Source organism: Hippocampus guttulatus, chromosome 7, assembly GCF_054856545.1.
Source record: "Hippocampus guttulatus isolate MCC_2025c chromosome 7, RoL_Hgut_1.0, whole genome shotgun sequence".
NCBI classification, from domain to species: domain Eukaryota; kingdom Metazoa; phylum Chordata; class Actinopteri; order Syngnathiformes; family Syngnathidae; genus Hippocampus; species Hippocampus guttulatus.
Genome location: NC_141267.1, coordinates 21,055,367 through 21,070,229, shown reverse-complemented (window position 1 = coordinate 21,070,229; position 14,863 = coordinate 21,055,367). Strand labels below are relative to the sequence as shown.

The 14,863-nt window shown below is 44.8% G+C and overlaps 1 protein-coding gene across 1 annotated transcript in view; it reads left to right on the top strand.

Annotated features, from left to right (window-relative positions):
• The first annotated feature begins 965 nt into the window (after nt 1–965).
• Nucleotides 966–14,863, top strand: part of sh3rf1 (SH3 domain containing ring finger 1) — a 32,424-nt gene continuing 18,526 nt past the window's right edge. The window contains exons 1-2 of the mRNA XM_086114936.1: nt 966–1,254; nt 3,396–3,886. Coding sequence (XP_085971062.1) covers nt 3,503–3,886 — 384 coding nt within the window. The 5' untranslated portion in view covers nt 966–1,254; nt 3,396–3,502. The remainder of the gene's footprint in view (nt 1,255–3,395; nt 3,887–14,863) is intronic.

Sequence of the window (14,863 nt, the reverse complement as noted above, 5' to 3'; positions counted from 1 at the left end):
CGGCCAATAGGACTTTGTTTTGCTGTTATGGTTGTTTTTGTCTTAAACGTTATATGTCATAGTAAAATGTGTTTTGGATAGTGCACTGAAACAATAAACATAATATTAGCCTAGGATAAAATAATTGTCATGGATTTTTACAGTACTGTACTGTATACAGTACAAGCAAGTCTATGTAGTACCACATTTTGCCACAAAATGCCTTGCAGCACCGAGCTCCGCTGGAACACACGCAGTGTGATACAAGAAGAAGAGAAAGCAGAGTAAATCAATGCTATGGGGTTCGTCACCCCGTCGATGCCACTCTTTTTTGTACGCACCTGAGCTTTCATGAAAATAAAATACAAGCAGCGACACTAACTGTGCAAGTTGAAACACTTAGTTTGAGAACAAAAAAAGGAAGTATGTCCTCATTTCACATGGAAAACAAATCCGGACATTTTTTCCAGGCATTTTATAGAAAAACTAACAGATTGGAATAAAACATAAATTTCATTTTAATTTCTGCCAAATCACATACAACACGAGTTCGCTCCTCCCCTGGCACAGTTTCTAGAGCAAGAGGATAGATACTATTTAGAGTATAAATATTAGCATATGCATTTTTGAGCGATTAAATGGAATTAAAAACAAGTTGACACATGGCGACTGATTTAGCTCACGCCCTTTCGACAAAAAGCTCGGACGCCTGCTTCCCGTGTACCTCGGAAATCAGCACACTCCTGTATGGAGTGCATGATAGGACCAATAAAAAAGCACGATCGTGTATTGAACGTTGATTTTAAAAATGAATGCTAATTGTGAGCCATGTTAAAAGCCTTTTGGTCAGAGACGCTTCACTTTTCCGAAATCCTCTTATTGATGCATTGTGGTAAGATGTTAAAATTCCCATTATCTTTGAATGCCACACACTCCCTCCCTTCCCAGTGTGTTTGCAGGTTCAACAGAACAGAACAGGACAGAACACGACAAGCGACTAGCATGGCGCTCGGTGGACGCGCTCCGACTTGTCTTTGCTCGCATCTCCTCCTCTTCGTTTAACTTCTAAAACCGCTACAACCTCAACGTGGACGCGCCAGACAACAGATTAAAACGTCCGGGAGACATAGTTGAACACATTTTTCGATTTTTTTTTAAGAGGAAGAGGGGAACTACTACTACTACTACTACTAGTAGTAATAGTAGGGGGAAGCTTGCAAACTAGTAACGCTAGCCATAACTGGGTGATAAAGAACACAAGAGGTAGTCGAAGAGGTAAGTGTGCTAATCGGGTTGAATTGTTTGCGATTTCTGTCCGATTCCCCCTTTCGGGGACCATTTCGAGTGGTGTTAAACTTGCCACTAAGTTCCTGCTAGCTGCCTGCAACTACTTGCATGTAGTTTTACCTTACTAATAGCAATGTTGCCCAAGTCAGGTGGACCGTTTTCGAAAAAAAAACCCCTAAACAAAAAGAAAACAACACAACGACAAAGAAAAAGGGTCCGGTTGCCTCGATTCAATCACTGCTGATTACCATAACTTGGATGGCTGAGAATCTAGAAAGACAAATTTTAGCAGGTACATTTGTAATTTTAAAAAAAATTGATGTTTAATTGTGACGGTGAATTAAAATGACTTGGGAAATCATGCTGTTAGGTTAACAATATTGTGTTTTTGTATGTTGTGTTACTGTATGCTGTAGGTTTTGTTTTACCCCAAAATTTGCTTTCTGACCAAATGTGATGTGTAAAAGAGCGGTGTTGATCTCAAATCCAAAAGGATGCAACACTGCCATCGACTGGGCTCTGTAAGTTATTACTGTGGTTTACACACCTGAATTTCACAGACAAGCTGGGCAAAATCCTCTTCAACATGTTGAAAAGGATATATTCGTTGGAGGCAGTAATATTCTGGTTAACGAATATTAAGATCCACAGTAGTGAATAAGTTAATCAGGTACTTTACAAATACAGTATTGTGTTAAGAAGCCCATTTTGTTGAAGAATCTGAGTTATCTTTCTTGGCCAAGAATGTTAAAAACACACAGAAGCTACATTTGGGACCATTTGAAAATATACGTTGATGACATATAGAGGAAATACATTTGCAATGTGACATATGATGACTTAAAAAGAGTAATTAATATTGCTAGACTTTCCCCTCCCACCTTGTTGTGTGTAGTTCCATACTATTGCCCAGGACATGCAGTGAACTTGTTGGGGAGATGAGATGCGAGCTGAAATATCCTCTGGTGATGTCACATTGCATTGGTCTTAGTACAGTAGTTAGTTCCATCCTAGCATGACACAGCCAATCACATCAAGTGCCTGCACTCTGTGGCTGAATTCATAAGCGCTATTAGAGCAATGCCAGAAAAAAAACCCCCATTTCTCTCCAAATTGCATATGAATGCGGAAGCACTTGAAGTTGCAGTGCCTCTGATTAACCCCATGTTTATTTTGCCTCATTTTTATCGCAGAGTCCTTGCGTTTGACCAAGGCTGTGTCGATTTTTTTTTTTTAATGTCCATTGTAAGACCTTTTTAAATGTCACAACATAACTTATTTGTGGATCCCCAGGGGTCCTGTGCCGCAATTTGAGGACCAGTGCTTGACAATATAAAATAACTGAATCCATCCCTCTGTTTACAGCACCTAAATTGTTCAAGTAGATTAAAAAAAATATTTATTTCAAGGGCAACATATCCTGTCACATCAGAGAACAAGTGGGATTGCAGGTCGCAGGTGCTTCTAGATTAGATTAATTAGATTAAACGTGAACTTTAAGCACCTATGAGTTACTCTAATCAGGCTACGGTTGAGGTTAGAGGTGCTGTTTTTCCACTTTTGTGGGACTGAAATCATCCATATAATTCATGCATGAGTGAGATTAGTTAAAGAGTAATTCGGGATGTTTTTTCTTCTTTAAAACAGATTCATCAATCATGTGGGGCCACCGAGAACATTCCCAGTTGTTGTTGATGAACAATATTTCCTATAGGGAATAATAAAAATGCAATTACTGTATTAATTACATTTCCAGGGTCTGGCATGCATTATCATGGAATTTTAAAAAATATATTATTATTCAGGAAATTTAAAAGTAGCATGTTAAATTTTTTTGAAGGGTCATAAAGAGTAAACTGCTAATATGTTGATTTTATGAGATGAATTTTTCCTTGGGAAAATATGATCGGGAAAAAAATTGTATATTAAATTGCAGTCACTTAATTGAGCTGGGGGGGAAATCTTAATTTAGGTAGATGATTTTTCAAAATCATTCAGTACGAATATGTCATCGGCGGTTATTGCGTCAGTTTACAGTACATCAGTCATATGTGGTTGTTATGCACGGATGCCGTGACCTGGTTTTCGGTACTGTTGATTAATCTGCACGTATTGACCCTCTTTTGCAGCTCATGCACAGGCCATGGCTGTAACCGAGGGATGGAAGTGACGTGATGCGAGTGGAGTGAGCGACATGTTTCTCTGCTGAAGCGACCAAAGCGAAGCACTCGCAACCATGGACGAGTCGGTGCTGTTGGACCTGCTGGAGTGCCCCGTGTGCCTGGAGCGTCTGGACGCTTCGGCTAAGGTTCTGCCCTGTCAGCACACCTTCTGCCGACGCTGCCTGCAGGGCATCGTGGGTTCCCGCGGCGAGCTGCGCTGCCCGGAGTGCCGCACGCTGGTGGAGTGCGCCGTGGACGAGCTGCCCAGCAACATCTTGCTGGTGCGCCTCCTAGACGGGATCAAGCAGAGGCCACGCAGGGCTGCGCCCGCGGCCGCCAACGGCACCGCCGGGGCGGTGGCACGGACGCACGCCGGCGGGAACCGCGGTGATCAGGGCGCCCCTGGAGCCCCTGGAGCCCAACCGCAGCGGGCCCAGGCGAAGAGCACTCTAGTCCGGGTGAGTCTACTCCCTCAAGTCTTTACTCGGTCCCGGACGATTTTAGCTCTTTTAAAATTGGCAAAAATCAGCAAAATTTGGGAAGGTTTTTGCCAATTTTTTTTGAAATACTGAATCCAGAAAGTTTTGGAAATATTCTAAATTGGTAAATTTCCTTTGGACTCTATGGACGTTCAATGAGAATTGAGGGTAATAATTTAGATTTAGTTTGATACCAGTTATCGGTATTGGGCGGATACCCGTTTTATTTGAAGGTATCGGGGACGCATGAAGGCTGCCGACACCAACCACCGATACTTAAGGCAAAAATATGACAGAGAATAAGTCCTCCTTTCGCAAATAATTTTGGAAAAGAATAGATGAATTTGTGAATTGCAAATATGTGGCGATTCACTGTACAGCATTTATATATTAGTGATCAATGATTTAATGGTAAGAAAGAATAAATACCCACGTTTTAGTTAATTTTCTGGGGGGGGGGCGCCAACTTAATGCAGCAAATATTACAGGACTGTTGATCATGTAAATGTTCAGTGGTCTGGATTAAAGCAGAGAGCGGCTTGAGATCGACTTCATTCAAGCTTTCATGCTTGTTTTTGTAATGCGAGATGACGCGGGAATACCCGGAGAAAACCCACGCAAGCGCGGTGAGAACATGCAAACGCCACACAGGAAGCCTGGCACCGATTTGCGAACCCCAACAGCAGAACTTGGGAGGCAGAAGCGCAAACCACACGTCCCACCGTGCCGCCCACCCCCGAGCAGAAACAATACAGCGCAAATCTGCGCGGATTGAAAGCGGCACGTTGCATTAGCGCCGCTAATCTTCGCCGCGGATTAACTGCGATCAGAGTGAAATGGAAAGCAGCCGGTTGACTCGCGGACGTGATTGAGACCAGTTAATAATTTAACACACGAGGTTTACTGCTTTCTGCACCAGCCGACGGTTTTCCGATAATGAGATTTCTCGCGTTGACATTTTTTTATTTCCTCCTCCCTGTCTTGAGCGATTGAGGGTCCATTCAACGGTGCCGTTTGTCAATGAACTTGAGCAATTCAGGGTGGGACCCGAAAGGCCGCTCGGTGTTATCTCCACTTGTAAAGCTCACTTGGTGAAACTGGAACATTCCTGGAGCCTGTGTGCAGAATTACTCAACCAGATGAGAGTTTACTTTTTTTTTTTCCCCCGCTCCTTCACCTCAATCAACAAACATTTGATTTGCAGAAGTCGGTGTTGAGATTTGACAGTCTCGCTAGATGTCGTCGTCTTGCGAGAAACTGAAGACTTGTGAGATTTGTTCAAATCTCACGAGAGATGCTGAAGTGGCGGTAGATTTGCACAAGCCGTGAAAAAAAAAAAAGTGGACTTTTCGCAGAGTTTCTGTGGTTGTCCGACCTAACGGAGGTTGGCTTTGGCTTTTGGCATTGGAGTATTTGGACGATGGCATTTCACAGATGTGGTAAGACACAGAGGAGCTGTTTTATATCTGGAAGGCGTGCAAAATAAGTCCACGTATATCCTAAAGTGACAATGTGTTAGTCGTTCATTGTTCTCGGTCGTCACGCCATTATTGAATTCAAAGCGAAATTGTCGACGTTTGATCGCTTCCCCAATTTAACAGACCAAAGGGGCGTGAGTATTATAACCGCCTCAAGTCTCGGTGGCACTTTTGGTGATGTTTAGCAGACAGAAAGTCGGTTGATTTTTATAAACATTGTCGCCCAAGAAACCAAATGTGTTTTAGGAGAATTTTCTCATGCCCTTCATCTATTTAAATACCGTTCATGAAAGCAGTAGTTAGTTAAACTGCCCCCGGGAAACATTTGTACATTTATGAGTACCGTACATTTTTGTGTTGTGTACCTTGTAAATCAACTGATAACTTATGCTAACACCTTAATCTATTTGTAAACCTATTTGGTGTTTTACCATTCTATGAGACCCCCCCGCCCCCCAAAAAGTCAAAATATTTGAAGGGCCCCTTGTTGTGAGTAGCTTTGACCTGCGCACAAAAAAAGGGGAGGATAGGGTTGATGAAAAGATGTAAAATCATCAGAATGTCAACAGGCTGATAATGGATCGCCCCGGTCCGAGATCAGAGGCCCTCCTGTAAATTGCTACTGGGCTGGCTACAGTATCGCTCTATTCATTCGTGCTCCTTTCAAAGCTTGTTTGGGCTTTTGGGAATTTCCCTTGGCTCTGTACAGCCCGGTCTCTGTGGACATCTCTTACGCTTCCAGGGCGTGTTGACATTTGACACGTCTTGGTCCGCTTCAAACAAACGATGGTGTGATTTGTCTGATGATGATGTTGTTTGCTTGATGAATTGTCAAGGCCATTGTTCAGCTTTCCATACAAGCGCGACAAGTTCACTAATAAACAGCATTAATTAATTTTTTTTGTAGGGAAGTTTATCTTCTGTCGTACAATACAATACATACCACGATTCGAGTCAAGTCAGGGTGCGTTAACAATGACTGTGAGATTGGCAACACGAAAGTTGCATTCAGTTCGCCACAGGGTGGTTCGGCTCGGGTGAAACCTGACCTTGACTTCAGATGTGGCATGAAATCATCCCGTACCAGTGAGACGGTATCATGGCAGTAAGACTGCTTGCTGCTGCGTTATAATACCACTTCACCGCGTGTGCGCTTCTGCAGATGTTTCCTATTGTCCTTCTTGGCCAGTCGTCACGCCTTGCGAAAATAGTTTCTTCTGTGTCTGCTCGGCCGTCGCGAGGCGTTCCGCTAATGTCGGACAAAAGACTGGCGGTGCAGGTGGAAGGTCTTGGTGACATGAAAGGCCGTGGATCAAAGCCGAAGCCGATTGGCCGCTCTGATTTCACCCCACGGGCCGGTGCTCCACGGGGTCTTGAGCGCGCTTGAGTAACCCCTGCTCGACACCTTTCGCTTCATTTCTTCATTGTCGGATGGCCAACAATGCCCGCCTGGAAGCAGCCCGTTTTGGATGTCCAGCCCCACCTCAGATTTTTGTCTGAGCTGCCTGACAGATGCACAACAGGGTTTTGTCTCGGGCCCCCTTCTGATCTCACCGCTTAGCCGACACCGAGCGGAATGACCGGTAACAGAAGGCGATGGTTGTGTTAAGTAATGACGTCGCGACCAAAAGGGACAACTGTTTAGTGCAAAATCAGCTCCGCGCCCCCACTCCTCTTAACACTATGTCCAGGGCTGTGGCAGTTGTTTGACACTCTTTTCTGGCATTTGCTTTGAGTTAGTGTAGTGGGGGGTGCGGGGGAGCGAGGGCTAGGGGGTGGTCTGCTGCAAACCTTCAGTTTGATGATTCACATCCCATGCTGCTTGGTAACATGGATGTTTTGACTTCCCCTTGCCCTCATTTACCTTGTATAACCATGTTTTTTTTTTGTCTTTTGCCAACGTGTATTGAGAACAGATGGCGGGCCAAGCAATGCACCAAGCCGTTGGTTGCTGACTGGGAGTCAGAGATCCGAGTTTATTGTAGTCGTGGGTTGGAGCCAAAGAGCGACGGAGGGGAAGGTTTAACGTGGGAGATTTGCCTGGGATGTCTTCACTTAATCATTACGGTCAGTGGAGTGGAAACAACAAGTTTGCCGCTTGGCTTTTATAAACCACAAAGAGGTTCCTCATTCCCACCGGCTGAATATTATGGACGACGATAACGACTTTGCCTCAATTAAAGGTGGTACAGATCAAGCGACAACTAGTAAGGCAAGAGGCCTACTAAATTGTAAGGTCTTCAGTCATAAGCTGCCAATGTTTGACATAAAAGCAGTCACAGCAATAAAAAAATCGAAAATAAAAAAGATGTCTCTAAAAGATTATACGAAGCGATTATCCTGCGGTGCGGGATGTGTTGAGTGATTATTCCTCGGGTTAAAAAAAAAAAACGATTCGCGTCGACGATTATAAGTTTTGATCCTTCTGATGGCAAATGTTTATATGTGTGCGGTCAACGCAGAGTTGTGCCGAATTGCACAGTTAAGGTTTGTTGAAGGACGCTCGCAATTGATGGTTGAGATCATCATTTGGTGTGCGGTGTGCTGTGTTGCCCGTGTCAAGGTCGTGTTGGGCGATAGGGCCTAACTTTGATATCACTCGATTGATTTACCCAATTAGTTTATAAATGTGTCAAACTGGACCAGACAAAATTGATTGATATAAAAAAAAAAAAACAACAGAAATTTTATCGAAGAATAATGAACAGTTTCAGACTTGTTTCTCCTTGACACAGTGGCAATCATAAATCCCCAATCGTAGACCGATCGTGATCATGGGTGTTCCGGCTGCAGACGTTCACGGCATTGGGCGCAGCTGCGAGAGTTGTTCTACTCTGTCAAAGTGATGGATGACCTTCTTGTGTTTCTGTCGTCGTTAAAACAAAAACAGAACCCCAAAAAAAGTTGACTTGACCCGTGGCAGAGGGTTGCTGTTACTTTTCCACAGCCTTCTTGATGTGAACACGTGGAGCCTCTTAATTCATTTGTTGCCCTTCGGTTACGGCTGCTCTTTGCCCCGCTCTCCGTTTTGTTGATGAGAAACAGGGAAATATTTTGTCCGAGGGACGTCATCAGGCCTCTGTGTCATGTAATGAAAGCCTTTAACAGTTTGTTTTTCTTTTTCAAGGCCTCTCACACGCACATCAAACAAACGGGACGCCGGGCGGCGGATTTTGTTTCCCTGTTATTTTTTGTAATTCACTCGTAGATTTATACCCTCGGCAAAAAAGAATGTTTGTGTTTTTCTTATGCGGAGGTTGTCATTAAAATTCCTGCACGCCTCCCTCATCTGAGGTCGATGAGTCACGCCGGCCCGCTTTGATGACGTCACGCTGTTGTCGAAGCCTCTCCTCGTGGCCGGCTGGCTGACCTCCGCCAGGGTGACACAAGCCCGTCATTACGCAGTCACACTGCACCTCAAAGATGGCAATCATGCCCATGAAAGCTTTCCATCGCTGGGATGTTTTCCCCAAAATGCTTTTGGGCTGCCATTCCTGATCACACGGAACTCTTGTTTCTCCAGGCGTCCCCCTGTTTACACCCACCGTTTAGTCGAGCTGGAGAGTGAAACACTTGAATCCGCGCATCTCCAAAATCACTACTCGTCAGGAAACAAAAAAACGGCATTCAAAAAGCAACAGACTGTGGTAATTTCATGTTCCCAAAATGTTTTTCAAAGATCGTAGAGCCATGAGTGATGCACTCAATGAAACAATGGGCTAACTAGTCAGTCTACGGCACCTGTGTCAAACTCGAGGCCCGGGGTCCAGATTCGGCCCGCCACGTGGCCCCCTAAAGCAAATCGTGGGTGACAGCTTCCATGATGCTTGCTAAAATCTGTACCGAAATGCCAAATTGTCATGCTTAATAAATAATGTTGAGATTTTGTAAGAATTTTGCGACCCTGTTTACACTCAGTTGAGCAATAATTGAACAAACAACAAATAGTTGACTGATTTCAAAACTTGTAAGCCATCATTTATTGATTTATTTTTTTGTGTGTGTGTCCAAGTAAGAATACGATATGATGATGAAACGTTAATTCAGTTTTTGTCATCACGGTCCTCCGAGGGAAGACGTCACTCCAAAGTGGCCCGCGACAAAAATGAGTTTGACATCCCTGGTCTACAGTCATAAGCAGAAATAAGTCTGTATCAAACTTGCCTTCATGGCTAACAGCTTCTTTCTTCACCAAAGCATTATTACAGCGAACCGATTCATCAAAACAGTCTGAAAATCTAAAACCTAAGACCTTAGCTGAAAAAAAAAGATGCCAAAAATGAGGACCTGCGTAAAGGCCAACTATGTCACTTTACGAATAATAACAATGGGCGAGAGGGATCGTTTTGGTATGATGTAACGTTAGTTATTGGAGCTCATGGAGCTATCGCCGGCCCGCCTATGCAACTTGTATTGGAAACACAGGCCAGGCCAGGGTTTAAGATCACAAACTCTGCCAGAGTGACCTGAAGTGAACTTTCCCCATCGCACACTGCACCGTACCTGTTACCAGTCATCCCTTTTACAGGAGTAAAATTGGCCTGTTGGGTTGGCGATTACGCGGACTCAACCGCATTCATGCAATTGAAATTTTTTGCCTTTGCGAAGAACTCATAAAATGCTGAAAATAAATGCACAGATGTCGAAAACCTCCGAACACGATCTGGCCGAGTTGGCCGTCCGTCATACGCGGAGCCGAGCTCATTCGTCACCGCTTCAAATCCCGTCCCATGTTTTGGAAAACATGCGACCAGTGAGTGAGCGGGCAAGCGGCTGCTTATCCTGCGGGTAATTACCATCCTCGCTATGTCAAGGCTTTACGTAATTCCCAAGGAGAGGTTCAAAAGAGCAAACCATGTGATTCCTCCCTGGTGGAGGGTAACACTACTCCCCCGGTGTGGACTTTGTAGTTCCCTTTTGTCTTTTTTTTTTTTTTTGTGTCCCCCTTCAAGGCTGGCCAGCCCAAACACAACTCGGAAGGACTTGACTTGTTTTGTTCTGTCTCATCTTAACCTTTTTTTTCCCCCTCAGACTGAGAGAGATGGTGTACGTTAGCGTGAGCGTCTCTGAGGAATTCCATGAGTAGTTGCAGGTCATTCCCCCCACCCCCCCTCCCCTACTCCCCACTCCCCCTGCTTCCCACACCCCCATAAACGTGTCTACTCTTGTAGCGCACATCCGTCTTCTGTACAACGACGAGCTGGTGATGATTTGTGTTGTGCGTGCATTGTGTTTGGTTAAAAGAAGCGACATCGCTCTTTTGCCCAATGAGTAAACGCCATTTGAAAAGATGCTAGGGGTCTTTCATTGAGTCACGATAAGCTTCGCTCTCGTGTAGACAGGCCAGCATGCTGGGACTTGCATCTGCACCTGGAAGCCTTTGGGCAGAGTCTTTTCTTCCCTTTTTTTTTTTTTTTTTTTTTTTTGTCTCCTCGCAAGCCTGTTCACCTTCACTACAAACCCTTTGACTGTCATTTTCCCGCACGTCTAGTGGTGATGACTTTTAACAAAGATGTTGTGAAGCGTTGTTACAAGCGGTGGTTTAGCTCTGGGTGGTCCACCGACCAAACATATTTACCAATGTCCTATGGCGTCAGTCCACCCCCCACCGCCGTTACTTTCCCCCTCCCCCGTTTCCCTTTGTCTCATCTCTTGAAAGTCTGTCAGCGTGACTATGGTAATGGGAGCAGTCATTAGCCCACTCACCACATTCCTATCGCACCTGTAGGCCTCCGCAAAAGCATTACTGTCGTCCAGCAGAAGGGGGGCTGGGGGTGGGGGGAATACTTAGGAAAGTTGTCATTTCTGCAAAGGAAGCTTTGGTTTTGTGCTCCAAGTAAGGTTGAGATTTTTTTTCTTTTTTTTTTCAGTCGGTGGTCACCCCCTAACAATGTTTATATTTGCCTATAGGAAGGCTTTTAACAGTAACTATACCACAAAGCGTGATCCCAACTATGATTTCAGACCCTGTTAAATAAGTTAATAGATTGGTTTCTAAATATGTATATGTTATACCTTATAATTGCTGAAAACCTGTGAAGACTTCTGTACACTCATTTTTACTATATTTATTTATTGGCATCAAAAAAATTATTCAAGGATTTAAAAATAATAATAATAAAAAAAGCAAATGTACTGGTCGTTTATACTGCTCAGTGATGTAGTTGACCAACCGGCATGAGGCAAACGTTACAAAAAAAAAAAAAAAAAGGAAATTGGACAAAAATCTGCATGCTAAATAAATCTATAAAAAAAATAATAACCAACTAACAAATTCAGATAAAAATTAGGGGGGGAAAAAAGCTGTCCCCCAAAAACTGGCCAAAAATAGAATAAAAATACAGCACTAAAATTACAAGCTTGACCAAAATTGGGCAAAAAACAAAACAAAACAAAACACAAATCAAGCAAAAAAAACCCCCAAAACACTGGCAAACCTTTTTCTTCTCCTTCAAAATGGGCTCAATAAAATCCTTTCAATTGGGCTCTTAAATAGGCAGTAGGTCAGCACTAGATAGACTGCAACACGTTCTGACTTGCGTCCAATTGGGTTTATGCTGCGGCCATGGAAACCAAACTCCGTCGTAAACCGACGCCACTTCTCCAGTGATGTTTTCCCCTGTGACTATTTTGCCAGCTGCTGGACACCCTATCTCCTTGTCGTACCTGCTTGGCTTATGAGGAAGACTTTTGACCTCTCCCCCTTTGTTGCGATTGGCGGAGCGGCAGTGATCAACCACGGGCTGTTTGGCTGCTGGCATGTTAAGTGTTTTCTTCCTGTCCCCGGGGCCAAATAATGATTTGTCCAGAGTTTCGTTTTCAGTTGTTTGACCCATGACCCCTGCGGCTATTCCCGGCTCCGGCTGCATCTTTGATACGGTGCTGCCGGCTGCCTCGGGTTTACCTTGAGTGATGTGCCCTTTCAGACCTCTTCTATAAAAAGTGAAAGCCCCCCCCAAAGCCAATTTCCAATTGCGCCATCAAAGTTGGTAGGCTTGGCTATCATGAGTAGAAAAACAAAGAAAGTCTCAAGACGCCATGAACAAAAATGTTAGAAAGAAAACTGCCGTGTTTGTCTACAGCAGCATTTCGCCGCCAAATTTGAGACACCTGCAATCAACAGAAATGCTGATGCGGTGTGATTAAATATGGAGAACTTGAGGAGGCCGAGAGCGCTGACAAGAGTCGCGGCCGAGGCGGTCGGGCTCTCAGCCGTTAGCGCCCCTTCTGCGCAAACACTCCGCCACGACTGGAGGATTACACTCCCGTTGTTTGCGTCCCATCCTAAACACGTCTTGATTTATCCGGACGTGCACTTTGAGCCCATTTGTCTCCCACAAACACAAATCCAGTCCTGGGCCAACCAAATGGCCATAATGTTTGTTTTAATGAGTCACAGGCTAGGATGTGGAGAAACACAGGTGTGTATTCCGTGCAGCCTGAATCCATCTTCTCCGTGGCATCGTATTAGTACTCAGGTTTAAGAGGCCAACAACCGCTTCAATTTATTGGACCATTGTGGATTTGCTAATCCCGGCAACGGTAGATTTTTCTGTCACTGGAATCACTCGGCAGAACTGTCGGCTTGTACTACACTGAAAAAAACCTGGCGTGTTGTATATACTCAATTTTATTTTGTCAAGTGGCTGCGCCAAAAAAAAAAAATTAAGTGGTTGAATGATATACTTAAAAAATGTGCCTGCATCCGGATGAATCTTATTTTGTGCATGTCGATTTCACGATTATTTTGATTGTGAAATCACAATTAATCAAAATGATTATTCATTGGTTTCAAAATATATCTATTTAGCTACCGTGAACTTGAAGGCGAACTATCAGCTCCATGTTACATCTGGGCTCAGTCCAGGCCGGAATGAACAAACACACTCGCGCTTTGTTTACAAAAGTGAAGAAAAAAAATGGTCGGTGCCTTCTCACACCAGTGTTTGTGCCTCGGACCCTTGCCAATTCCTGTGTCAATATCCTTTCTTTGTTTGCCCTCTCGAGCGGTGTACAAATACTAGCCGACGCAAGCAAAGTTCTTCACTCGGAGCAACACCGGGCCAGTTGGAAGTGACAGGCGGATACGTCAAGAACCAGACCATAACTGGAAAAGCAACAGAGCGATTCCTACGGAGTCCACTTCCTTGACTTCCGCCGCGCTAATGGAAGTTGGTCCGAGCGGGGCAGGTGGCTGCCGCTGAATGACTCCGAAGAACAAAAGATCCGACAGTGCTGGCTTTCAGCTGCAAAGCGGCGAATAAAGTGAGGAAGCGCTTAGTATTCAGCTGGTATTGACTGCCCGCTCCGTTCACTGATACTGTGACATTGGCGGACCAAAGCCCTCTCTAGTTTGGATACAAGTTCACTTATGTGCAACTCGTCTCTTGGTGCTAATCCACCAAATTAAATCTGATCTGATGGGGCCCTAAAATAGCGCCCCTTTGTAAGATGAGAAGTTTAAATAGTTTACTGGGTTATCATGCCCATTTATTTCCACCCGCGTTCAACAGTTTGATTCGATCGATCTCGAACATTTGCGTCATTTTTTTTTTCCTCCATTTTCCGATCCGCTTTATCCTCAGAAGGGTCGCGGGGGGTGCTGGAGCCAATCCCAGCCGTCTTCGGGACACCCTGAACCGGTTGCCAGCCAATCGCAGAGCACACGCAGACGAACAACCGTTCACGCTCACACTTCGGGACAATTTAGAATGTTCAATCAGCCTGCCATGCATGTTTTTTGGAATGTGGGAGGAAACCCGAGTACCCGTAGAAAACCCACGCAGGCCCGGGGAGAACATGCAAACTCTACACAGCGATGCCGGAGCCGGAATCGAACCCACGATCTATGTACTGTGAGGTCGACGTGCTAACCACCGGCCCACCTGGCCGCCCTCATTTGCGTCGTATTGATTTAAATCATCAATTGACTCCTACCATACTTGGCATATATCGTTAAAATGCTCCCATCGTTTCATGAATCGCACCTTACAAAAGTGCCTCAATATTTCTTTGCCCAGCGCCTACAACCGAAAACTAGACGGGTTTAGGATGGCACGCAACCGCTCTCTCATCTTTGCCGGCAGCATTGTAGCCTGCTGGCTTTCTCTGCTGCTGTGTGTACTCTAGACACCAGCGGGCCCCTGCGAAGCCGGTCGTTAAAGCCCACTGTATGAACTGGCACGCGGTGAAAGACTTCTGTTCTCTCGGCCTTAAGTCAGACAAGCAAGAGGCAGTGATCCACCGGCCCACCCAGAACAGCCTTTTTGCCTCCCCCACACGAAGGGGCCGGCCAGGTAAACCATCCCACTCGGGGTTTAGACAAAATGCTGCACCAGTCCAGGTTTTGTGTGGGAAACAGCCCAAAAAGCCATATTAGCTCCCTGCTAAAACACTTTTCTTTTGTAGGCTAATCTATAGCTTACTAGACGTACTCGGGAGGCCACTCTTGCCTCGCCCAAAGAATGTTTTGATAGAA